This window comes from Leptonychotes weddellii, chromosome 6, assembly GCF_054177405.1.
Source record: "Leptonychotes weddellii isolate Sample4059 chromosome 6, ASM5417740v2, whole genome shotgun sequence".
Taxonomy (NCBI): Eukaryota; Metazoa; Chordata; class Mammalia; order Carnivora; family Phocidae; genus Leptonychotes; species Leptonychotes weddellii.
In genome coordinates this window covers 81,690,763-81,717,985 of record NC_138374.1, presented here as the reverse complement: position 1 = coordinate 81,717,985, position 27,223 = coordinate 81,690,763, and the positions used below count along the sequence as shown (strand labels likewise).

At 40.9% G+C, this 27,223-nt stretch overlaps 1 protein-coding gene across 4 annotated transcripts in view; it reads left to right on the top strand.

The window, feature by feature from the left end:
* Positions 1-27,223, top strand: part of DESI2 (desumoylating isopeptidase 2) — a 45,419-nt gene that overhangs the window by 11,224 nt on the left and 6,972 nt on the right. For 3 of the 4 annotated variants that reach the window (XM_081824479.1, XM_081824477.1, XM_081824478.1), the window contains exons 2-4: positions 20,172-20,244; positions 22,784-22,877; positions 24,929-25,070. In XM_081824479.1, coding sequence (XP_081680605.1) covers positions 20,172-20,244; positions 22,784-22,877; positions 24,929-25,070 — 309 coding nt within the window. The remainder of the gene's footprint in view (positions 1-20,171; positions 20,245-22,783; positions 22,878-24,928; positions 25,071-27,223) is intronic. The other variant, XM_081824480.1, reaches the window with a different exon arrangement.

Sequence of the window (27,223 nt, the reverse complement as noted above, 5' to 3'; positions counted from 1 at the left end):
AGGAATGAAGCGGGGGAAATCGGAGGGGTGGACGAACCATGAGAGAAGATGGACTCTGAAAAACAAACTGAGGGTTCTAGAGGGGAGGGGGGTGGGAGGATGGGTTGGTCTGGTGGTGGGTGTTGAGGAGGGCACGTTCTGCATGGAGCACTGGGTGTTGTGCACGAACAATGAATCATGGAACACTTCATCTAGAACTTATGATGTAATGTATGGGGATTAACATAAGAATAAAAAAAAAAAAAAAAAGAAGATTAAGATTATATTGACCAAATCTTGGGTGAGAGGGAGGAGGTAAGTCAGCAGATGCAGTTGGTTTGGATTGGTATTGGAAAATTGTTTGTGTAAAGTTGTCATATAAATGTAAGTATTGTTGGGATAAAGTTGGATCTAGAGGGGAAACAGAGAGAACACAGTTCATACAATGTAAGAGAGAAAACAAAAAGAAAAATGTGGATGAAGACAAGTAGGACCAAATACAAAAATCATGAAATGACCTGTAAATAAATTAAATCCCTTGTTAAGTTTCTTAAGTATATTTAGGGTGTCTTTTGCCTTACAGAAATTTTAAATCACACATGGTCAAAACTGTTTTGTTTTATGACCTTTCTGGTTTCTGTCAGCCCTGGAAAGGTTTTCGCTGGCCTGAAATTATAGAAATAGTCTCCATGTTCATTCCCAAGTAGAAAGCCAATTATCCCAACACTGTTGATTGAATTATCCATGGTTCCCCATGCTAATTGGAGGCACATACCTCATTCATCCTATACTTAGTTATCGTGGATCTAGAAGTCTTCTTTCTTTCTTTTTTTTTTTTAAGATTTTTTTATTTATTTGACAGACACAGCAAGAGAGGGAACACAAGCAGGGGGAGTGGGAGAGGGAGAAGCAGGCTTCCCGCAGAGCAGGGAACCCAATGCAGGGCTCGATCCCAGCACCCTGAGATCATGACCTGAGCCGAAGGCAGACACTTAACGACTGAGCCACCCAGGCGCCCCTAGAAATCTTATTTCTTGACTTTCTGGGCTAGGTATGTCCTTAGCTTCCTCTTCCCTCACCATTACCAGATGTTTAATTGCAGTATTCCAGTGTGTTTTGATACTGGTGATGGAAGTGTCTCTTACTGTCTTCTGGAATTTTAGGTTTCTCACACGTCAATTTTTCAAAGAAAATTTAAAATCAGTTTGTCAAACTCACTGAAATTTTAAGTGCAATGACATTAAATTTATGAGTAATTTTGGGGGAGAATTGACAGATGTAGAATATCGAGTCTCCCCGTAATGTAAGAACTAACTTTGAGTGATTACAACATGTGAGCCCTTGCCTCATATTACTATCCCATTTTAAGATGACGACACAGGCTTAGCTGAAGAACCTGCTCAGAATCACGCTGTAAGTGGTGGAGCACGGTCTTGAACGATGAGCTCTGACACTAAAGTCTGTGCCCTTAACCACCACATTATATTTCTCCTTCTCCCATCCCTGGAAAGTGCTGTTTCTCTATTAATTTGTTCTAATCTCATCCGCCCCCCCCCCCAAACTAACTTCCACTCTGCTTTCTGGAACTCATGAGTGGGCAGGAGCAAAAAAAAAAAAAAAATCCCTACATTTGTGATTATTTCTGTGATGGTTAATTTTATGTGTCAACTTGACTAGGCTAGTCCCCAGGTTTTAGTCAAACATTAGTCTAGATGTTGCTGTGAAGGCATTTTTCAGATGTGATTAAAATTTTTTTTAGTTTTTATTTAAATTCTAGTTAGTTAACATATAGTGTAATGTTGATTTCAGGAGAATTTAGTGATTCATCACTTACATACAACACCCAGTGCTCATCACAACAAATGCCCTCCTTAATCCCCAACACCCGTTTAGCCCATCCCCCATCCCCCCTCCAGCAACCCTCAGTTTGTTCTCTGTAGTTTAAGTCTCTTCATTTAAGTCAGTAGACTTTGAGTAAAGCAGATTATCTTCCATAATATGGGTGGGCCTCATCCAATCAGTTGAAGGCCTTAAGAGAAAATACTGAGGTCCCCTAAGGAGGAAGGAATTCGGCCTCCAGAGGAGCTGCCACATCGTCTCTTCCTGGGTCTCCAGGCTACCAGCTGGCCCTGCCAACTTTACACTTGGCACCTCCCAAAGTCATGTGAGCTGGTGCCTTAAAATAATCACTCCCTTACTATACCCTCATCTGAGTTAGATTTTGTAGTCTACCATTACAGTTGTTCCCTCTGGCAACCCTGGTTAAATTGAACTCTCCATCTACATCTCCGCAGCTGAGTGCACCTAGAGAAAACCCCACAACCATACTGACTGATCTCACTTTAAAATCCTGACTGCAGACCCCAGGGGGACCCTACATGCTGTCTGGCAGCGCTTCCTGATTTCTCTGGCCAACTGACTTTCCCACTCTCCAAGACAACTACAGTATTTCCCACTCTCCGCTGATGACCTCACTGCGGAGGGGGAGATGAACCATGAGAGACTATGGACTCTGAGAAACAAACTGAGGGTTCTAGAGGGGAGGGGGTAGGGGGATGGGTTAGCTTGGTGATGGGTGTTAAAGAGGGCACTTACTGAATGGAGCACTGGGTGTTATATGCAAACAATGAATCATGGAACACTACATCAAAAGCTAATGATGTAATGTATGGTGATTAACATAACATAAAATTAAAAAAAAAAAAAAAGGAGCCCTGCAGAGAACCTGCTTGTCCTCCCCTCACCACTGTCCTGGTGTGCCCCGCCCTGCCTCTTGGACTCAGAGTGGGAGTCACCGTGTCCTTAACCTCCCGCTGTGTGCTGGATCCCAGCCCCGCACTGCCATGCAAGGACTTCTCGCCCAGAATTGTCCTTCCAGTTGGTATGCGAGTATGCTGTAGTAGCTGCCCGTTCTCCTTTTGAACTGAGGGGAATGAGTAGAGTTCCTTCAACATTCTCTCCACTGGCCTCCCACCGTAACGTACCATGCTTTCAAGCCGGAGATTTGTGTCTTTTTATATATATTTATTTATTTGAGAGAGAGTGAGAGCAAGAGAGATCACATAGGGAGAGGGAGAAGCAGACCCGCCACTGAGCAGGGAGCCCAATGTGGGGCTCGACCTGAGCCGAAGGGAGATGCTTAACCAACCGACTGAGCCACCCAGGTGCCCAGTTTGTATCTTTTAATCAACTTCTTTAGAAGGCAAACTTTCAAAAGGCAAACAAGCAAGCCGGAACAGTAGTATTTGAGGCCCCTTCATCCATTGCAGTTGCTGTTTTATGCGGGTATAAACAGTAATTTAGCAGCATACCTGTTGACGTTCCTCACTCTACAGTGAGCTTGCTGGCAGAGACAGGGTCTTACTCCCAGAACTTGGTACATTGTAGTTACTTTTAAAAGGTTTGTTGGGCTTACTGCAACAAACCTTTTTTGACGTTCCCCTAGGACTTGTCATCCTGAAATGGTTCCTTTCTCCACTGTGTCATCTCGTTCATGGCCGCCGCCCCCCTCGAGTGACCTGCTGCTCTGCTGTCCTGACGGACCTCCCCAGCCTGTCAGGTGGCGTGTGAGAGCCCCAAACACCTGCACTGGTTCTGAACAGCAGTAGCGGTGTGACAGAGTCACGCCTAAGGCAGGGACAGCCAGAAGCCGTGCATGATCCCCTCCCCGGTCAGGCCTGCCATCTGCCGTCTGGAATCTGTTACCATAAGTGGTGTATGCAGTTCTTTGTCTTCGTGGTGTAGACTGGAATCAATCAGACCACATGGATTTGCATCCCGCCTCCTGCTTTTTAGCTGTGTGTGACCTGGGAAAGTTTCTTGCTAAACGGAGAGTTTCATGCACTACATGAAATGGAACATTTCATGGAAATTGTAGTGTATCCAGTTCATAGGGTTATTGAACGGCTCTTAAGGTGACTTATGTGAAATGCATAGAATGGGACCTGGCCCGTGATAAGCCCTAGAAAGTGTTAGCTGTGTGTTAGTGTTGTTGTTTGCTGGATTATAGAAGCGAAATTAGCTCCCGTCTATATCCTTTGTGCAGTTGCAACACCTAAGTAACCTGATCTGTGGAGTTTCCTCACTGGATCTCAAGGAGTGTTCTCCTTCAGGGAACAAAGTGCCTCCCAGACTGAGGCATTAAAAGCAGGCTGTTGTATGTTTGACATTCGCTCTAAAATCTCCATCGTAGTATATGCATAACACTGGGGTTGATTATAGAAAGCCTTTTTTTTCCCCCTTGAGTGTTGGAGTTGACAGCTGGTCTTTAGCCTTTCAGCCAGATGAACTCAATGGAACTAATTTCTAAGTCTTTAAACATTTATGGAAATTGTGAAAATAAACAAGTCGGCCTGAGACTGGTTTGTATACCATAGCGTAGTTCTGATTTCTAGCTCATTGTCCAGCAATAAGTTAAAGGAACCACCGGATAAAGAATTTTACACATTAGCCGTTTCCACCAGCTCTCAATATAATCTGTTGCGTGTACTCTCGTTTACTACTGAACAGTATAAAAAGAGTTGTCGGGGGGCGCCTGGGTGGCTCAGCTGGTTAAGCAGCTGCCTTCGGCTCAGGTCATGATCCTGGAGTCCTGGGATCGAGTTCCGCATCGGGCTCCCTGCTCGGCGGGGAGCCTGCTTCTCCCTCTCCCTCTACTGCTCCCCCTGCTTGTGCTCTCTCTCTCTCTGTCAAATAAATAAAATCTTAAAAAAAAAAAAAAAAAAGAGTTGTCGGCTTGCAGTACGGTTGCAGTTCTCGTTTCCAAAAGGACCGTATCTTCTAGATTTTCCCTCTCCTTTCAGATGTGAAGGTCAGCTCCCAGAATAGGAGGTCTCTACGTTACTAAATTAGCAACCGGGTGGGCACATTATATGGCATTTAGGCAAGAACTGGGTGACAACTATTGCTTTTTAGTAGAGTGGTACATGAGGGGTCACCATAACTTCACACTTCAGGAAAAATGATGACTTAATAGTCATGGTCTCCATCTTACTGTGAAGTTGGTCAGGATGCTTCAAGATCATGTAAAGAAAAGCAAGGGCATGTGAGACTATCTACTTGAGGTAGAGCCTTGTGGTAGGAAAGCCTTAGGTGGAGACTGTGAAACCCAAGCTCTCTCTGCACTTCAGCCCCTTGTCATGTGACCGTGGGCAAATGACTTGCCAGAATGTCCCTAAAGCGATTTACATATTTTACATGCACTCTTTTTTTTTTGTTTTAAAGATTTTATTTATTTATTTGACAGAGACACAGTGAGAGAGGGAACACAAGCTGGGGGAGTGGGAGAGAGAGAAGCATGCTTCCCTCGGAGCAGGGAGCCCGATGTGGGGCTCCATCCCAGGACCCTGGGATCATGACCTGAGCTGAAGGCAGATGCTTAACGACTGAGCCACCAGGCGCTCCTTACGTGCACTCTTGTCATTATGAAAGACAGCGTAAGTGAAAGTACGTTGTAGGATAGCATTCAAAAAATGAGTTTTTAATTTACTATATATACACACATATTTCTGTTTAAACACTATGTTGTGATTGATTGTTTACATTCTTAATGAGTTCCTCATGGACAAGGACTGTGAGTTAATCATCCTTGTAACCCCGGCGCCTAGCAGTCCCTGACACATAGGAGGCTTGCCCACATTATACTGAATCAAAGTTGTCTGACTTGCTTTATAGCTTTGCTGTAAGTAAACATTTTAAATGAGATTTAAACTGAGGTGCAATTCACGGGACCCTTCCTTTTTTTTTTAATTTTAATTTTTTATTTATTTGACAGACACAGTGAGAGAGGGGACACAAGCAGGGGGAGTGGGAGAGGGAGAAGCAGCCTTCCCTGCTGAGCAGGGAGCCCTATGCGGGGCTCAATCCCAGAACCCTGGGATCATGACCCGAGCCAAAGGCAGACGCTTAATGACTGAGCCACCCAGGCGCCCCTCAGGGGACCCTTCTAGAACGGTGGTTCTCAATTTTATCCTGGACCAACTCAGAAATACATTTTACATAATACCATTATACACACATATAACAGAAACCAAGTGTTCAGGAAACAGCCTTGCTCTGGATCATGTCCTCTGCTGAGTTCTACCCCATTATATTTCATTCATAATGCTGGTGCAACCCACCAAAATGATTTTGGGTCCTCTGATGGGTTGCAACCTACAGTTTAAAAGACACCTCTCAAGAACACAAGCTCCATGAAAACAGGAACTTCATCGTGTTTGCTTCTATGTTGCTAGTGCTTGGCACATAGTAGGTGTTCAATAAATATTGCTTGAGTGAGTAAAAGAGTGGAGATGCTCTTTTCCATGGGCCACAATTAAAAACAAGATAAAGGGAAAGCTTTACAAATTCCTTGCTGCGATGCTTCAACTCATCAAGCATTTGAGTGCTCTGCTAGGTATAATACAATGCCCTAGGCAGCACGGAGGATCCAGTGTTCAAGAAGGCTCAGTCTCAGGCCTCGTCCAGTTTAGAGCCCAGTCCAGGGGGATAGTTAAGTACAGGTAGGCCATACAAGAAGTTTTAAGATTTTACCGAAGTATCGGACACCAGCCATAGGCACAACCAAAGCCAACGCCAGATAGGGAAGATTTGCCAAGAACTTGGTTTTCTGGTACAGATGTGGTATCAGGACCAAGTACCCAGCCCATAGATTTCTCATCACTAGAAGAGTCAAACTGTAGGTTCTGTAAAATAGGTTTAGTCTTACATATAGTCAAGGGGCATTTGGTTGCCCAGTGATTGGACTTTTAAAAATCTATTCTCCTTTAAATAACTTAACAGTTCACAGTGATCCTGTGCCTAGCTTGTGGGGGGGTCCTAAAATTAGGTCCTTTGAGAAGCACGATGATTTATTTTTAAAATTGGAGGAGGAAACTAGCTTCATAAGAAATGCAGAGCACCACATTTTCCTTGGTTTTAGGTTATCCCGTACATGCATAGGTATCTATACTCACACTCCTGAGTCCAGGACAGTGCTTAGGAGTTTTTAAATCTCAAAGTACAGTCCTTAGAAAGGCCATCTTTGGGCCAACCTTAAAACTTATCATCAAAACTGGGACTTGAGAATAAAAGAGTGAACAAATGTGAACTGGGACTGTCCTAGGCAACTGGGAATTACCCTACGGAACTTTAGTGCACGTGTATGTTACATTGTTTCAAAAAGAATAAACTTGACAGAACATGTACAAAACTTGAAACACTACTGACTAAAAAAATACTGGCAAATCTCTTCTAATCGGGAGAGATTACTTCCAGAGATGGCGGCTTAATACCCAGCGTTATCAACAATTTATAGATAATGGTATAATGAAAATGTTTTTGTAATATACAGGGTTTTTTCCCCTAAGACCTAGAAAGTGAGTGATGTGCTTATTTTAGATACTATTCTCTGGTAATGAAAAGATTGGACATTTTCTTAGAAATAGTAATGGAATAGGATCTCTATGTGGTATGCCATCTTTCTTACAGCATAACGCAAATTAACAGATAGCCCCCGATGTGTTTGGTTTCATCTGGAAAAGATACTAGACTATCTCCGCTCATTCAGTGCGTTTTTATTGACTCTGCTTTACGATTAGCCTTATGCTAAGGCTCTATAGATGGCATTTTAATATGATTTACTATGAAATAGCATTTGCTGTAGGATTATCTGGGACTCAACCCAGTGGTATCAAAAAGACCTCCTGAGCTAGTTCAACAGTGTGAATAGTGAGGACAGTTTTCCATGAGTCCGCACTCTAGTAATTACCCCACAGTCTCCACTACTCACAGTTTATTTTTAATTTTTAACTCCATAATTGAAATGCCTTCTCTTTTCCCTAAGCACCTTTTTATGGGAAGTAAGTAAAACACTTGCTTTAATCTGCATGAACACTGGTTCTAGGATTTTTAGGGGAAACAGTCACACTTTATATTGAAATCATTTTAAGGAAGTCAGGCCCAGGACCTAAGTGATTATATTAAATGTTTTAAGTTCCAGACCAGAGAGATCGCATTTATTGTCATTGCTGCTTTCAAACAGGAAACATAAAATTTTATTAAGTTGATAAGGCAAATCACTGACTGAAATGAAGTTTAATGAAAGTTCTCTATCAGAAATAATGTAACATTTTAATATATGACTATAATATGCCACAGTGAAGTCACTTCTGTAAACAGTGCTTTAAAGTAATAAATGGGGGGTGTGGCTCAGTCGTTAAGCGTCTGCCTTCGGCTCAGGTCGTGATCCCAGGGTCCTGGGATTGAGCCCCGCATTGGGCTCCCTGCTCCGCGGGAAGCCTGCTTCTGCCTCTCCCGCTCCCCCTGCTTGTGTTCCCTCTCTTGCTGTGTCTCTCTGTCAAATAAATAAATAAAATCTTAAAAAATAATAATAATAAATGGAAATACCAAGGTCAGTTTTTTGCATTAAGGCAAGATCGAGTTCAAAAGTAACTAGTTTATTTATGCATTTGTTGCCTTCCCACATATTTTAAGATGATAATTTTTCTATGAAGTGTTTCCTTTTACCTTATATTAATACTTAAAGTGCTTTGAAAAGCCTTGTAAACTTCAGCGGCGGGGGTTGGTGTCAGAAGAGGTAGGCGTGGGTTAGTGGTCCGTCCCTGGCCCTCGTCTGTTTACTTAGGAAGTGAGGGCCTTAAGGTCCCAGTGCCAAAGTGAGCTCTTCAGCTTCGTGCTCTTGCTTGAGTATCTAAACGTCCTGTGAAACCATAGCCTCACTTACAGAGACCTTTTACTCAAATGGTGCTTCTCAAGAATATAAATAATTGCTTGCAGGAGTCTTAAAGTAGAATCCAATTAATTCTGCCATTGTTTGCCATTCAGTTTAATGAGTCACTGCTCTTGATAATTTGACATCAACTCCCAAAGATTCTTGAAAATTGTGAGAATTAACAGAGAGCTAGAACTAATCTGCTTATTTACATGTGCCTTCCCACTATGTAAAACAAGAGTATTAGGGAAGGATCATGTGGTCAGTATGTGTATGTGTTTGCTACCAACAACACTTAGGCTTACCACGGGCCGGACAGTCTTCTAAGTCTATACACATAGTCAGTTAGTTCTTACACTCATCCCCTGGGGTAGATGCTGTGTCTCATCCCCATTTTATAAAGAAGGACAGAAAAGATAGCATCTTTCCCCAGGTCGTGCAACTGGCAAATAGCAAGGCCAGAATTTGAATCAAGGCATTCTGGCTCCAGGATCTAAATTGGAATCAAACACTTTTTGAGACTGATTGGGTACCTTAAACAGGTTATATGTATGTATAGGAAGAAACCAAGGCAAGAGCTCCAGTCTCCTGACACTCAACCCACACTGTCTTTTCCACTGTAGTTCAGATGCTTCAACTCGTGTGAGCTGTCATAACTTGGACCGACCTTTTTTTATCGGAGCCATGATCTCTGAAGGAAAGTTGAATATAACAGAAGCCACGACCTTGCGATCTAACCCAGAACGGAGGAACACGGTGGGCCTTCCTTTTAGACGCTGAGGGAAAGAGAGCCTTCGAGTCAGCAGACAAATGATATCCTCAGTGTAGATGATTTAGTGGGTGGTTGCTGTGGCGACGTTGTGGTGACTCTGCTCTCGTGTGGTGGTTTGAGAGGGACGATCTTGTGGTAGCTCCTGGCAGGCTTATTGTTTTCCTTCGGTACGTTAGGAAGGGCTTGAGAAGAATCGAACAGTAAATTAACTTTCAAATGCAGACATCTGATTTCTCATGGAATCTGCTGAGGGACTGTCTTTCTCAGCACTGGGTAGACTGGGATATCTAGGCACCTTTAGGGGACCTGCCCCTGAGGTTCTGTGTCCTTTCTCTGTCACACAGCCTGGCCTCTGATGGCAGGCCCTGGAGTCATGCCATAGAAATCTGGGAGCCACGGTTCTCGAACAGCCCCGAGCGTTAGCCGTCCTCTTACACTTGCACCAAGCTCTAGGAATAGAAGCGGGCTTCTCCAGGTCCAGCGAAAGGCTTTGGGATAAGACCGCTCTGCATTATCCATTTTTCCCAAGTATGTCATTGTAGACTTTGGCATCTGCTACTATTTAGACAACAAAATCAGTGAAAGACGTATCCAGCCACAATTCACAGAAGTCTCGCTAACATCCGATTGTATCTAATTCCGCAGCTTGTTCTGTTTGTTTGTTTTCCATGCATGCGTGTTCTTGGCTGGGATTTCATGTTGCATATTTATATTTTTTCTTTTAGAAGATGTCAGTGTTTTATGGTGTTCTGCAAAAGCAGGAATTTCCACATAGGTTTGAGAAGCTCTGTGGAGCTTCGTAGGGAGATTTTCACCACAGAGACGCCATTCTATGTGAAATGTGCCGACGGTAGTAAATACTTTTTTAAAGTAAAGACAAAGGATGGAAACCACGTTGGAGAAGCACTGAGAAACACAACCAGTACTTTCAAAAATCTTGAGAGGATAGCTGATAAATCACTGTGAGGGAAGTTTGACAACTGAAATATTCAGTAAAAGGCTCCGTTGCCACATAGGTTTTTGTTTTTTTGTTTTTTTGTTTACAGTTACCTTACTGAATTCCCACTTAAAACAGGCACCATCCGTATTGTCTGCAAAGCCTGGGGCAGGACTTTGAGGCCGAAGGACTCACCAAGGCCCGCTGACCTTGAACTAAATGCCTGGCTTCCACCAGCCGCTTGGCCAGTTTTTGAAGATCGAGCCTTTTAGGCATGTGCTCTAATAATAGAGCACAGAAGCCCAGACAGGAGCAGAAACGCTTGGAGGGCATCTCTCTCCACAACAGCTTCTCCCTGGAAGGCTTTACCGGCTTTTCTTCTGAATTCATTCAGAAAAAAAATCACACCAAAGGAAAAAACATCGAATCTACTTCATAACGTAAATTCTAAAAATTTTGGCAGCAACGTGCTGCTGTTGATATGTTCATTCTGGTAGCTGACCAGAATACATCTATTTGGAGTTGGTTTTTTTCTGTTCTCAATGTGTTATTTGTGTATAGCCTGGTTTCTACATGTTTTTGAAGGCAGCTGTCTGGAATTAGGAATGAAGTCTGTAATTTGAGAAGTAACCTATTTAAAGGTTTCTGACTGGAGATAAGAGTTCAGGAACTAATTGGACCATCTTCTGTGTTATTAAAAAATGTTTTCGGGTCGCTAGTGTATTTTTAACTGTTTTTTGGGGGTTTTTTTGGTCAAAAGTCCCACATTTATTATCTGTATATTTTCTTTCACTCAAAGAAGAGTTTATATTAGACCATTTATTAGATTAAGAACAGGGAAATGGAAACTTTTTTCTTCATGAATTTCTTGGTTTTCATTTTGCTAACAGAGGGAAAACTTTCCTATAATGACATATTTCCTTTTTTTTCAAAGGAGCTAAGTATGTATTGTATTTAAAGGAAAATTTATCCCTGGGGGGCACATGTTATTTATAGAACAGTTTGTGTTTAAGTTTGCTAACTATAAAATGATAGGCTCTTTGGCCGTTTGCATCAAGTTAGTACATCCTTTATTCCTACCATTTTTAAAACGGGTTTTTAATTCACATACCATACAGTTCACCCTTTGTGTACGATTCAGTGGACTTTAGTGTATTCACTGAGTTCTACAACTGTCATCACGGACCATATTAGAAATTTGTTTTCACCCTAAAAAGAAACCCCATCCCATTAGCAATCACTTCCATTTCCCTGCAAACCTACCAGTTATAGGTAACCACTAATATACTATTTTTTAAATTTACCTATTCTAGGTATTTCATGTAAACGAAATCATACAGTAGGTGGTCTTTTCTGGCCTAGCATAATGTTTTCAAGGGCCATTCATGCCATTGCATGCATCAGTACTCCATTCCTCTTTATTGAGAAATAATATCACATTGTATAGATAGACCAGACCCTGTTCATTCATCAGTTGGTGGACATTTAGATTGTCCCCATTTGTTGGCTATTAGAAGTAGTACTGCTAGGAATGTTTTATTGTTTTCAGATGCAGAGTTATATTCTTTTGTTAAATATATCCCTAAATACTTTTTTGATGTAACTGTAGATGGAATTTTCTTAATTTCATCTCTGTATTGTTAATTGCTAATAAGAGATGCAGTTGTTGTTTGTGTATTCATCTTGTACCCTGTAATCTTGCTGAACTTGTCTAATAGTTCTTTAGTGGACTTATCATTTTCTATATGCAAGAATACATCATCTGCAGATAGAGATAATTTTACTTCTTCTTTTCCAATCTGGGTGTCTTTTATTTCTTTTTCTTCTCTAATTGCCCTGGCTGGAAATTCCAGTACAGTATCTTGGAAGTGGCAAGCGCAGACATCGTTGTTTTGTTCCTGATCCGAAAGGGAAAGAAGGCCTTATGTCTTTCACCATTAAGTATGACATTAGCTGTGGGTTTTCATAGGTGCCTTTTATCAGACTGGGGAAGTTCCCTTATATTCCTAGTTTGTTGAGTGTTTTTATCAGGAATGAGTGTTGGATTTTATCAAGTGCTTATCTGCATCTAATGAGATGATCATGTGGATCTTGTCCTTTATTCTGTTGGTATGGTATATTATATTAATTGATTTTTTTAATATTAAACCCATCTTCCATTCCTGGAATGGAATCTCACTTGTTTATGGTGTATAGTCAGTCCTTTTTATATGTTGCTGGATTCAATTTGCTAGTATTTTGTTGAGGATTTTTGAGTAGTTTTCTGTAGCTTTCTTGTGATGTTTGTCTGGTTTTGGTGTCAAGTTAATTCTGGCCTCATAGAATGAATTGGGAAATATTCCCTTGAGTAGTTTGTGAAGAATTGGTACTGATTATTGTTTAAATATTTGGTGGAGGGGCGCCTGGGTGGCTCAGTCAGTTAAGCATCCGACTCTTAATTCCAGCTCAAGTCATGATCTCAGGGTTGTGGGATCTAGCCCCGCGTTGGGCTCTGCACTTGGTGGGGAGTCTGCTTTTCTCTCTCTCTCTCCCTCCCTCCCGATCCCTCCCTCTTCTACCCCCTCCCCCTCTGCCTCTCCTCCCACTCACACACGGGCTCTCTCTCTCTCCTTCTAAAATAAATAATATTTTAAAAATAAGTAAATGTTTGGTGGAATTCACCAAAACCATCTGGTCATAGTCTTTTATTTGTGGGTAGTTTAAATTACCAATCTATTCTCTTTTCTTTCATTCTCATTTATTATAGATCAATTCAGATTTTATTTCTTCTTGAGTCAGTTCTGGTAGTTTGTCTTTTCAGGAATTTGTTCATTCCATCTGTTATCAGTTTATTGGTATATGATTGTTCATAGCATTCCTTATAATCCTTTAATTTCTGTAAGGTCCATAAAGCTGTATCTTCATAGATTTCTAACTAGTAAATAGTTACCCTAATCTCACAAAGAAGTTAACTCTAAATTTGGGGGCTTTCTAGGGATGGAATATACAAAGAAACATGAAAATAAAAGAACTATTGAGTCCCTCATTGTTACTGCTAACAGTGAGTAAGTAGCACCACCATTAATTCCTGCCTGACACAGAATATTAAGACAGAGACTTTGGGGGGGCGGGGAATGATGTTAGGAGGGGGGCTTCTGCTGTTTAATAAGACCCAAAGGAATATCTCTGGGTTGAGACAGCCTTTTTTTAGCAACTTCTAGGCTTCCTAAAACCTTGAACAAAAACACCTGACCAGATTGTCCAACTTTGCGTCCAAGAGTGGAGGTGGATGCTGACACTTGCAAAGCTGTCAAGCATTTGTTTTTCACTGTAGTGCGTCAGCACTTCATGAGAAATCTTGTATCGATCAGGTCTCATTATAGTGAATTCCAAAGGAACAGCCAAATTTTTGGATAGTACTTTTCTCTCTCATTTTTAAGTTTCTCTAATTTTAAAGATTTTCCAACTCAAAAAATGTGTCACAACATACCCTTTTCTTTTTTAGAATATAAAGTCTTGAATACAGGAAAGTTTAAGACTCTAAAGTAGTAGAGTACATACCCGGGCAACTTAAAGGAGTTCTAAGCATGGGAGAGATTATTTTCATTTGTGGAAGAGCAGAAAATAAAAGATTTCTGAGTTCAAGATCCCCACTCTGAAGTGCATTCCCGTAGTCACCCTGGCCAAAAATCATTTTTAGTTTCATGAAAACCTTTCTGTCTCTTAATAAAACATTTAGATTCCCATTATAGAAATTTATTATAAAAGCACTTTTGGAAAACTATTTAGTGTTCAACTAAAAGATAAATTGTTAAAGTTAAGTGATATTAGACATTAAATGGAGATAAATGCTCAGTTTTCTAAGAGTTTAAAACCTTTTGATTATTGCAGACAAGCCATTTTGGATATATGTCTTTTTGGAAAATATTCTATATTTTGGAAGAGAAGCTCACACTATAAAAAGAGAAAAGGTCACCTTTAAAGTAGAGCTGTCTGCATCCAGAACAAAAGCCTGTCGGTGCTGTTGTTAAGGAAGTCAGCAGTATACAGACCAAATTATTGGTTGCAAACAGTATAAACAATGGAATTTTTCAAATGGAAAAGGCAGTTTAAGTCGAAGAGAAGTTGGCTGCCAAGGAAACCACTGACTGGAAAAGACTAGCAAAATTTTTATGCAGACTAGCATGATCACCTTGTGGTATTTTCTACTCTCTTCCTCTGAAAAGGGAGAGAAAATAGGAGGATAGCAAGAAACATGGAAAAGCATCCTCTTCTGTTGTAAGGAGGCGAGGACTAGATCATTCTCTTCGGTTCCCCCTAACTTTTTATTTTCAAAATGTTTATGACTTAAAAAAAAAAAACAACTTGAAAGAAGAGTACAATCTGTATACTCTTCACCTAGATTCACCAGTTTTTAACTGTATTTGCTTTCTCATACCCTCTCCTACGCGTACATATTCACATTCACACCCATACAGAAAATAAGTCACAAACGTTACAGCATTTCATCTCTAAATACTTCAACATGTTATTTCCTGATAAGACATTCTCTACCTAACCACAGTACTGTTATCACACCCAAGAAATTTTCCATTGATTAATATTTCCCCTAATAATGTCTTAGGGAGAGGGGGATTTAACCTAAGATACAGTGTTCCTTCATTGCATTTAATTGTCATAATTTTTTCATCTTCTTTAAAGAATAGCCACTCTTCTTTTGACTTTTATGTCACTATTTCTTAAAAGACCAGGTTACTTTTCTTACAAAAAGCCCCACAGTCCAGACGTACTGATTTTTTTTCTTATGGTTATATTCTGTTAAACACATCTGACAAGAAAACTAACAAAGGAAATGTTGTGGCCTATTTTATCACATCGGGAGGCGCATAACATCAGTTTGTCCAGCTATCAATGATACTCTGTTTAATCACCCACATAGGTGATAGTCACAATATTTTTTTTCATATTTTCAAAGGTATCTTTTTCCTTATAATTTAGAGAAATGTGGGGTTCAATACTTTGAGACCATGTGACCATGAACATGGTTCTCCTTTTTCTCTAAGATCAGGAACAAAACCAGGATGCCCACTCTCACCACTCTTATTCAACATCATTTTGGGATTCCTGGTCGTAGTGATTAGGCAAGAAGAAGAAATAAAAGGCATACAGATTGGAGACAAAGAAGCAAAACTGTCACTATTTGTGGATGATATGATACCATATATGGAAAACTCCACCAAGTAACTGTTAGAATTCAGTCCGGTTGCAGGATACAAAATTAATGTATAAAAATCAGTTGTGTTTCTATACACTAATAAAGTATCAGAAAGAAAAATCAAGAAAACATCCCATTTACAACTGCATCAAAAAGAATAAAATACCCAGGCATAAATTTCACCAAAGAGGTGAAAGACCTATACACTGAAAGCTATAATGCATTCGTGAAAAAAATTAGAGAAATAGAAAGCAAGATTTTGTCCTCAAGGACTGAAAGAAATAATAACATTAAGATGTCCCTACTACACAAAGCAATCTACAGATTCAGTGCAATCCATATTAAAATTCCAATGACATTGTCCACAGAACTAGAAATAATTCTAAAATTTGTATGAAACCACAAAGACCCTGAATAGCCAAACCAATCTTGAGAAAGAAGAACAAAGCCAGAGATATCACTCTCCCTGATTTCAAACTATACTACAAAGCTATAGTAATCAAACAGTATGGTCCTGGCATAACAACAGACACATACATCATTAGAACAGAATAGAGCCCACAGAAATAAATCCATGTATTTTTGGTCAATTGATTTACAACAGAGGAGGCAAGAATAGAGATAGGGAAAGGACAGTCTCTTTAACAGATGGTATTGGGAAAACTGGACAGCTACATGCAAAAGAATGAAACACTATTTTATACCATATACAAAATCAACCCAAAATGGATTAAAGGCTTGAATGTAAGACCTAAAATTACGAAACTCCTCAAAATATAGGAGGTGATAAGCTCCTTGATACTGGTCTTAGCAGTGGTTTTTTGGATCTGACTCCAAAGGCAAGGGCAACAGAAGCGAAAATAAACAAGTGGAACTGCATCAAACTAAAAAGCTTCTGCACAGTAAAGGAAACTATCAACAACATGAAAAGGCAACCTACTGAATGGGAGAAAATATATGTAAAGAACTAACACAACTCAGTAGCAAAAAACAGTATGATTTAAAAATGGGCAGATGATTTGAATAGATGTTTTTCCAGAGAAGACATACAGGTACATGAAAAGATGCTCAGTATCACTGATCATCGGGGAAAGGCAAATCAAAACTACTATGAGATATCACCTTACAGCTGTCGAATGGCTGTTATCAAAAAGGCAAATAACAGGATGTGGAGAAAAGGGAGCCCTCTTGCACTATTGGTAGGAATGTAAATTAGTGCCGCCACCATGGAAAACAGTCTGTAGATTCCTCAATAAATTAAAAAGAGAACAACCTTGTAAGCCAGAAATTCCACTACTGGTTATCTATCAAAGGAAAATGAAAACACTAATCCAAAAAGTTGTATGCATTCCTGTGTTCATTGCAGATTTATTGACAATAACTGAGATAATGGAAACAACCTAACTGTCCATCTGTGGATGAATGGCTAAAGAAAATTTGATTGATTTATAGATAACTCAGGCATAGGAGTAGTAGTATGTAAATACTACTCAGCCATGAAAAAGAATGAAGTCTTACTGTTTGCAGTAACATGGACGGACCTCGAGTGTAATATGATAAATGAAATAAGGCAGACAGAAAGACAGATACTGCATGACCTCACTTATGTGTGAAATCTAAAAAAAAAACAAAACCCAGACTCATAGATACAGAGAATAGAGTGGTGGTTGCCAGAGGGGAGGGTGGTTGGCAGTAGGAAGGCAGAATGGGTGAAGAGAATAGAAGAAGAAGTACATACTTCCAAGTTATAAAATAAATAAGTCATTGGGATATATTGTACCGTGCGGGAAATATGGTGAGTAGCATAGAATTAACATTGTAAGGTGATAGATGGGAACTAGACTTATTATGGTGACCATTTCACAATGTATGTGAATATCAAATCACTGTATTCTATACCTGGAACTAATATAACATTGTATGTCAATTACACCTCAATAAATACAGATTTTGTTCAGATTTTTCAGGTAAAAGTGAAAGTATCCCTTTCTACTGTTCCACTCCCTCCCCTGCTATATCTGCACCCCTTTCCCAAACTGTTAACAGTTCGATCTGTAGCCTTCAAACTTTCTTTTGCTGTAGTTGATGGCAGTTTTGTTGTATTTTTCCATATTTAGCACCAAATATACACAAAGGGCATATTTATTTCTTTATTTTGCAAATATGCAAACGTATCGTACTTGGTGTTTTACCTTATATGTCTTAGGTATCTTTTTATGTCCATATGTATCGAGTTATACATAGCTACTCTTTTAGTAGCTGGATGATAGTTCATAATACAGATTTACCGTAATTTATTTAACCATTCCATTACTGATATTTGTGTTGTTTCTAGGTTTTCATTATTACAGACAACTGCAATTAATATCCCAGAATATGTCTTTGCATATGTTTATGAATTTCTGTAGAATAGATTCCCAAGAGGTATAATGGTTAATTAACTGTTACTGATTCACACTTCAGTGGGAGCTTCCTCATACCCTTACCAACACCAGCAATATTTAGCAATATTTTTTATATTTGCCAATCTGATGGATTAAAAAAAGACTGGTAGCTTACTGTTTTCATTAGTATTTTTCTGTTTACTAATGAAAATGTTAGTTCGTGTTTGTTAACCACTAATTTCTTCTATGATTGCTCACTTGTCTACAGGGGTTATTTTTTTTTTAAGATTTTTATTTATTTGAGAGAGAGACAGAGATAGCAAGAGAGAGCACACAAGTGGGGAGGAGAGGGAGAAGCAGGCTCCCCAGTGAGCAGGGAGCCCAAAGTGGGGCTCGATCCCAGGACCCCGGGATCATGACCTGAGCCGAAGGCAGATGCTTAACCCACTGAGCCACCCAGGCATCCCTGTGGGGGTTATTTTAATGGAGCTTTTGTATAAGGTATCCCTTGCTGTCTGAATTTTTGCTACCTAAACTGTGGAATTAAGTAGATTGGATAAAGTCTTGAGAAATCCCTTTTTGTATGTACCCTCACTGCGGCATCCAAAATCAAATCAATTCAGATAAAAACATTCCTAACTTGCCATACAAAGTTAGGCTGTCCAAAATCAGGAACCAAATGGAGTCTGGTAGAGAGCAAGACGTATTGTCATTCTAATCTCTTCTTCCCTGTGTCTTGTTTATCTTTTGATGTTGTTCATGTGGTTTTACAAATAAAAAATTGGAAGTGTTTGTTGAGTATCTGTGGTTTTCCTGTAGAAATTCTAGGTTTTGCTTTACTTAGGTCATCTTTTCCCATCTAAGAAATTTTTTTTTTTTGGTCTATTTTATTTTCTTCTCTATGATGATTCTTAGACACACCAGAATTTTTAGATACATGAAATATATTTTTATGCATGAGTTTTGTCACCACATTTTTAATAGTTTATCCTTTATCTTTAATCATAAACACCACCTTTATCATACACCAGATTCTTACACATGCAAGGATCTGTTCTAAAGCAGTACCATCCTGTGAATGAGTATATTAATATCTAGATGAGAAAGTTCCTTGTTCTTTTTCAAATATTTCTTGTTTATTATTGCTTAATTTTTCTTCCAGGTACATTTTAGGACAAAATAAATTGACATTTACCATTTATGCTTCCTCCAGCAATATATGCGAACATGCACTTCCCGATGTCTGGAAGAAACTGGCTAGGGGTCTGGAACTAAGGCTATAAGACTTGAATAAACCTAGAAAAATTAAAGACAAATTATCTATCCTCTAACCTAGAAGAAACTTAATGGGTTTGTAACACTGTTAAGTGTTGCCTAAGTGTTTGTTTAATGAGCTGTTGACTCATTTACTACTTTCTTCTAGGTAAACCCTCTCCAGTCCTCCTTGCACCCCTCCATAGTCACCCCCAGATATTCACATCATGATGCTGGTGTACCCTCTTCGCCCTTCCAGACATTTCTCCCCATTCCCCTCCACTCCACCACACTCCCCACATTTTCTATCTGGGGAAATCTCATTTGTTCCTAAAAACCCAATTCAGATACTACCTTTTCTGGGAATGTTAACTGCATGTCAATGGTAAGAAGATTGTGGTAGCCTTTGTGCCTCGTATGATTTGTTCCTGTGTTATCGTCATCAAACTTTGAGCTGAATTAGGACATACATGCCATCTATATGTCTTTTCCAAACGTTTTTGAAAGAGTACAATATCCCAGTCCTCGGGGAGCTCACCAGAGAGTGAAAGGGAAGGCTTAAGGTGGAGGAAAAATAGATATAAAAGCATACATTATATGTGATTTTTTTTTTTTTTTAAGTCACAGGAGAGCTTTTAGATCCATTTTTTCCCCCAACCTGCCCAGGTTTAGATTTTATGGCTTGTGCCCAAGGCTTTACAACTTGAGGCAGTCATTTTGACCCAGGAGGGCATTCCACCTGGGACATCCTACAAGAACAGGTGCAGAGATAGGACCAAATGAGCCACTATTGTTGAGTTTGGGGCCAGAAGGAAAAATACTACAAGATGGAGTTTGAAAGGCCTGAATATTCTGTGAAGGATGTGGGGGCAGTAGTCTCCTATCATGTGGAGTTAAATGCTAAACGGACAGACACTCTGAATCTCTTCTTTTTTTCCTAGTACTGGATGAATGAATACACCTCATCTATCGGAATTGGCGTTTTTCATTCGGGAATTGAAGTATATGGCAGAGGTACGTGTACACACAGTCTAAATAGACTTTCTGAAGATTGTTTTCTTTCAAAGGACTTGCAATTCATATCCATAGTCCTTCCTCTCTTTTCAGCTGCTTCCATCCTTTATTGCAGAAAGTAGGAGAAACATCTTCCCATATTTGTTTACACCATCTTGGGAAAATGCCTGGAGTTGAATGTGTTTGGGGAGAAAGTACTGTAGTACATGACCGTACATTCATGTAGTTATCTTTTATTCCAAATACAGGGTCTTAAAAAATACTTGCCTTTTGGGATTGTTTTACCATGACAGTTTTGTGCTAACAGATATTGGAGATCCTAAGAAACATTGCATGTTGAAAACCAGTCATTATGGTTGGAGATGAGTTGGTGCTAGAGTGTCAAACTTGAAATGCCAATTTCCTGAGGGAATTTCAGTATTAAATTTTTTTTATAGACTTGCAAGTGTGTCATTACAAAGTTTAAAAATATCACTGAGCAAATCCCGCCCTTGATTACATCTGACTTTTTGCTCAGGAGTGATGGCCTTTGTCATTAACTCAGCCCTTTTATTCTTCGTGGCCCTTTATTATAAATATGACAGGAGCCACTCAAACCAAGCAGCTTTGTTTTCAGCAGCTTTTTCCATGGTTCTAATTCCCACCGTGGGTGCAGGATAATTTCCTCCAGATCAAACTGTAAGCAGTAATGGTCTGCATAACACAGACCACATTGCCAGTTCCAGCAGGGTTGTAGGAACATATTATTTTGCATCATAAACTCACCCTGTAGCAGAAATGTCTTTTATTTGCCTCAGGCAGTCTTTGTACAAGACCTCTAAGAACATGTGATTGCAGTCTACCCAGAGTAACCTGTGGAGGCTACAGACCAGCTTTCGCGAATACGAGGAGAAGGCTCATTTCCTGTGTGTCAGGGTGGCGTTTATACTGTCCCCTCCTGACGTTCCACATTAGCTGCTTCTGGCTGCAGCGTAGCATAGAAAATGTTTGCTATAAAGATCCGCCACGTAAGCACCGTCTCAGTGGATAGGTTACATCTACCAAATAACCCCCCAAAGCAAGGAGGCTCCTGCCGAAAGAGTTTAGTGGTCAGAGTGTTGCTGCGGGTGGTATCATCGTCTGTGGGTTTGCTCCCTTGTTTGATTCGGCTTTTGCCAAAGTTGTGTGTGTTCCTTTTTAACTGAATTTCTGTGGTGTGTTACAGTCTTTTAAGTGCCATGCAGTTCTGAGCCACATGATCATGCTGCTCTGATGTAGAGAAGGACATGGAGGCATGTGGCAGTTTCTCCATGTTGCAAACGAAGAAGCCCAAGCTCAGCTCTGCTGACAGTCCTACTACTAATTAATTGAACGAGGACTTGAACCCAAGTGTTCTTACCTCCTAGCCCAGTATTCTTTCACCTGTCTAATCATTGCTCCCCTCCATAAAATGATTTAGGAATAATTAGAAACATGGTCTGAACATGTTCACAGAAGCTTAGCCAAGCTAAGGTCAATATCTTGCAGAAAGTGAATGACACTTCTTGAATAAATGAATAAATGGCTCGACAACTTTTCTTGCTGGAATTGAGGAAGTAAAAAATGAAAACATTATCTTTCCATATCTAACCTGACTATCTACAATGTTTTATAAAATCCTATCATTAAGATAATTTTTACTGTTTCACAATTGAATGCCAGACGCTTTATTTCTTATCCACGTCCTTTCTTTTTCTCTGGAAGGTCTGGATCAAAAGTAAACTTGGTATCTGCCTTATTCTTTGACCTTTCATGATTATATTTAATAAATTTTAAGCAATGAGATTAATTTGAACATTTGTAATTTTGAAAATAAGTCCACCACAATTTGCCACTTCAGTATCTCCTCCCAGGAATTTTAGTTCCTTCCTTATCTGAGAGCATCTCTGCTTCTGTTCTGGATGAGAGTTGAGATCTCGTGAGCCTGTAGCACAAGTCGTCCTCTCCTGGCTCAGAGATTTGCTGTGGAGAGTGTGTGTGAGTAGGTGTAATGTGTTAATTTGGCAGCTTAATTTTTCTTGAATGAGGGGAATGGAATTCAGTTTTTCAGGCTTGCTAATGTTTCACTCTTATTCAAAGATAAACCAAGAGTCTTCAACCCAGGAGCCGTGCAAAATCATTATTAGACAGTTTTTCCAGTGAAGTGTAAGTTTAACATTTGATCACTTTAATTTAGAAAAAGACAAAACACAGCACGGACCACCCACTTAGTTTGGCACGATCGCTAGGCAGAGAGACCTCATTCATCTGTGAGTGTTAGTCACTCTGCTCTCGTCAGCGTACACGAAATAAATGGACAAGTCAGGATCACCTTTGAGTGTCTTTCGTTATTGGTTTCAGGCCTTTTGTATCAACTGTTGTGTACGAGTAACAGCTGAATGAGATGTTTGTGAAAGTATTGATAACCTGGAAAATACTTAGATGGTATCATTATTATCCTCATCATTTATTAAAACTAATTCAGCATTCTGGTTAAGTTTTGTGTGATAAATACTAAAAATCATGAGTTTTCTCTTTTCAGAATTTGCTTATGGTGGCCATCCTTACCCCTTTTCTGGAATATTTGAAATTTCCCCAGGAAATGCTTCTGAACTAGGAGAAACATTTAAATTTAAGTAAGTAGGGAGGACAATTTTTATTACACTGTCTTAGGTGCCAAAGCTTGTTTTCAGGCATACAGAATTCATCCTGTAGATGAAAATCTAGGAAGTTAAAATGTTTCTTCAACGTTTTAGTTGCTGACACTTTCTTTAAAATTGAATCTATCTGAAGTTTGTATAAAGATGGGAATCAGCCAGATGAAGTGCCTGAAATAACTAGTCTGTTACTTTTATTCAGGACCCACGTAAGTTACCTTGTGTACTTTGAAAATGTTCTTACCTTGGTGTAACTTGGGTTCTGCTTTAGAAGACTTTTGTATTTGTATGTAGTAATGCATCCCCTGGACGTCCCACGCGGCGGGGGACGGAAGATGGTTTTCTTGTGGCCTCCCCAAGACTGTTACAAATGTCTTCATTTTTCGGGTGGTAGCTACCCTGGTGGTAAGCAGAGCATACAGGGCTGTTGACTCTGCGTACACCTGAAATTAATGTGACATTGGGTGTCCACTCAAAGTTAAAAATTTTTTAAATAAAATACATGAAGAGAAAAAAAAAATGGTCGGGAGGATTTCTTTTTTTTTTTTTTTTTTTGAGAGAGAGTGCGAGTAGGGCAGGGAGGGGCAGAGGGAGAGAGAGAATCCCAAGCAGTCTCCTCACTCAGTGTGGAGCCCGACATAGGGCTCGATCTCACGACCTGAGCCAAAATCAAGAGTCGGGACACTTAACCAACTGAGCCGCCCAGGTGCCCCATTCGGTAGGATTTTATTTTTTTAATCTTTTCATTTTCCCAATGAAAGGGACACTGTTTATACATTTGAAATAACTGACCAATTAGTTAGCTGAGAAACTGTTATTAAGGTGTGTGTATCACATGTTTTGATACACCAAAATACTCTGGAGCCTTATGTGTAGTCAGCAGCACTGAGAATTTGCTTAACAATCAGATTTCTATTTCTTAATTAAGGTTTGTATTTGAAGAGATATTTAGAACCTAAGGTTCAAGGAGTTTTAAAGAAACTTTTGGGCCTATGATTGTTTACTTGCCAAGTAAAAAGTAGTAAAATGAGGTTCTAACCTGAAAATTCAGGATAGGACTACACAGTTTTGGGGTTTTTTTGAAGATTTTATTTATTTATTTGACAGAGAGAGCACAAGCAGGGGGAGTGGTAGGCAGAGGGAGAAGCAGACTCCCCAGTGAGCAGGGAGCCCGATGCGGGACTCGATCCCAGGACCCTGAGATCATGACCTGAGCCGAAGGCAGACACTTAACCGACTAAGCCACCCAGGTGCCCCAAGGGCTACACATTTTTATCACTACTAAGTTCATGGTTTTCTTGGCCTATCACTGATTTGCTATAATGCCGTCCTGAGTCTGTTCCTTAGGTTTCCCTTTTAATAGGACTACTAGATAAAAGGGTTTTCTAAGTATTTTCAGTTTTCTTGGATGCCTAACTTGTATCTGACTAAAATTCTGCTTTCTATTGGATAATGTCTATTGCATTTCCAGGGTAGTAGTTGGGGGTCAGGTGGAGGGTGTTTATTTTTTAATTGGGGGGTTTGTTGGTTGGTTAGTTTTATAATCCTGTAAAAAAAAAAAAAAATTAGCTGTTTGGTAGTTCATCTCATGGTGGCACAGAAATAGATGACATAAAAGACTGTTTTTGGATGAGACTGTGGCCAGCTCTTTGACGGCCGGTATAATGAGCAGGAGTATTTGCAGCACCAGTCTGGTTCTCTAATAACCTGACTGCTTACCCAGTGCTTGTAAAAATAATGTATTGTTGCATTTTTAATATACGACACACTGTTTCATAAAGAAAATGACCAGGTTTGCATTTGTATGATTCAGAAGTAACGTACCTAGGAGTTTATTGTAGAAAAGTAGAAACTCAACAGAACTTTTAAAAGTATCTCATGTACCTTTTAGTCATATTGCATTAACTCGGCTTTGTTATGCCAGTCAGAATATTCCTGGAAATAAGCAAGTCTTTGAACATGCTCTTTAGAAATACTTAAAACTCACACAGTCGTGTTTGTTTCTTTCCTCTTTCTTTCTGTTCTTCAAGAGAAGCTGTAGTTTTAGGGAGCACAGACTTCCTGGAGGATGACATCGAGAAGATTGTGGAGGAGCTGGGGAAGGAGTACAAGGGCAACGCCTACCACCTGATGCACAAGAACTGCAATCACTTCTCCTCGGCCCTGTCGGAGGTGAGTCTGTTTTCTCCTCGGCCCTTCAGGCGGAGAACACCCGGAGCGTCGTCGCTGGCCGCTCTTGTCAGCCGCTTTCCCAACCCCTCGCGTCGGGGAGCATGCGGTGCTCTGTGTCCGGTATGAATGAGCGTGGGTTCCGACCGTGACATCGATCACCACATGGCCGTGGGTGGAGTGCGCACAGATAATCATCTCCTCCGGTTCCAGTTCGTCTTATTACAGCCTGGAACTTGCTGCCTCTCAGCCACCAGATTCTTCTTTCTCTGTTTTAGTTGCCAGTGTGAATTTTTTTCCTGGCTCTTAAAATTATTAATAAGTCGTTCCTTTCACTGCTCTGGAAATTTCGTTCTGCCAACTCACACACAGGCACTTACTTGCCTTCCCCGTTCTTGACTCCCAAGCAGGAGACCAGGGCTAGATCAGAATCGGAAGGCCTGAACACAGAAAATGGAGGGAAGAAATCACAAGATTAGGAAATAAGGTCGAGAGAATTAACTAGCACTCGGCGGCTGGAGGCAGGGGCGGCGTCGGGCCCACAGGACCTGGACAGCAGGCAGGACAGACGGAGCCGCCGCCTCGGTGGCCTGTCCGCCTCCGTGGCCTGTGCACGAGTGCCTGGCTCGCTGGCCCTCTCCCCGGCCCTTGTGGCTTCCAGAGCACGACTCTCGGACCGGCCCGCGGTGGGGTACCACGCTTCTTGGATGTGTCCCACACCCGCAGCACGGAGGGCTCGTGATTCACATCGTCTGCACCCCACCGCGGCGCCCAGAGTCAGCATCTTGATGTTCATGTGAGCCCTGACGATTCGTCCGGCCGTGACTCCAGTCTTGTAGATGCGCTGATACCGTAGAGCTGACCTGCTTGCCTCTCAGGAACGAGAGAAGGTGGTTCAGGTCCTTCTGGACCGCACGTGTAGGGAATGCATCCAGGGATCCATAGGGATCCATAGAATGTTAAAATCGGCATAGATAGTAGCTGGCACCCAGTCCAGTCGCCTCGTTTGACAGACGAGGTGGCTGTCACCCATCCAGAGTATATAGGGGCAGCCGGGCCACCATCCCTTGTGACAGGGGAAGCTACCTACGCAGTTAGGAATGGTCGATCCAGCCCCGAAGACCCGGCGCACTGGATGCCCTGGCTGTTTCACCCGGGCTGCAGGCATGAGGGGGACGAAGTGTAGCCCAGGTGATACCTGAGGTCTGTCCTCTCCTCTAGGCAGGAAGAGAAAAGAAAAGCCCCCAAGTTCCCAAAGTTGAGTTTTGGGGCAGCCAGAAATGCTAAACCTTTGTGTTGCTCTCTCCAAGTGGGAGGGAACATGATTAAAAAGTTTCCAGGCCCGAGCCAAGTAAGCACGGGAGTAGGGGGGATACCACACTAATGCTTGAGCTGCTGCTGAGGCATCCCCGCCCCATCCCAGCTGGAATCTCGCCGGACGGCTGCAACCTCTGTCATGGCTAAGTTTATTGCTGGGACAGTGTGAGTAATTTTGCAATGAGGAAAGAATTGTATTTTGTGATTATTGCATCTATAGATGTAGGATAGGAATTGGCATAAAACGTTCTGTGCATGTAATTTTATAGAGGATACAGGGACTGTCTCACTCGGGGAATGCTGCAAAGCGAAAGGGTTAGTGGGACACAACTTCCTTGCTTTTTGCAGCCATAGAGTGGATGGAGTTTAAGTCTTCGATAATGAAATGAGAATGTGTCTCCACAGCTGAGATTTTTACTATGATTTTTGCGTATTACGGCCTCTGGGAAAAGGGAGACAACATACAAAGAGAGACCATTTCCAGGTGGACTTCAGAGTGTTAAAAAGCAGTTTTTAGATACTAATGAGCTCCTGTAAAATCAGATGTCTGACCCATCAAGGCTGCTGATTTTCCAGCCCGATGTGCATATTTTGTATTGGGTTTTTAAAAAAGGCTTAGGGAAACCTTGCATGTTGCTTGAACTTAGAAACATGGCTCCCTGGCCCTGCAGCATCTTGACTTTACTCCTGCCGAAGAAAAGCCCTGGCCTTTTTTTTGAAATCCTGAATTCACAACCCTAATTGCCATGGCTTGACTTATAGGCTGAAACCCGGCGCTGTCTACTACCCTCCCTGCAGACTGAAAGGTAGAGGCTCAGGGAACAGGGCTTCTCCTCGGG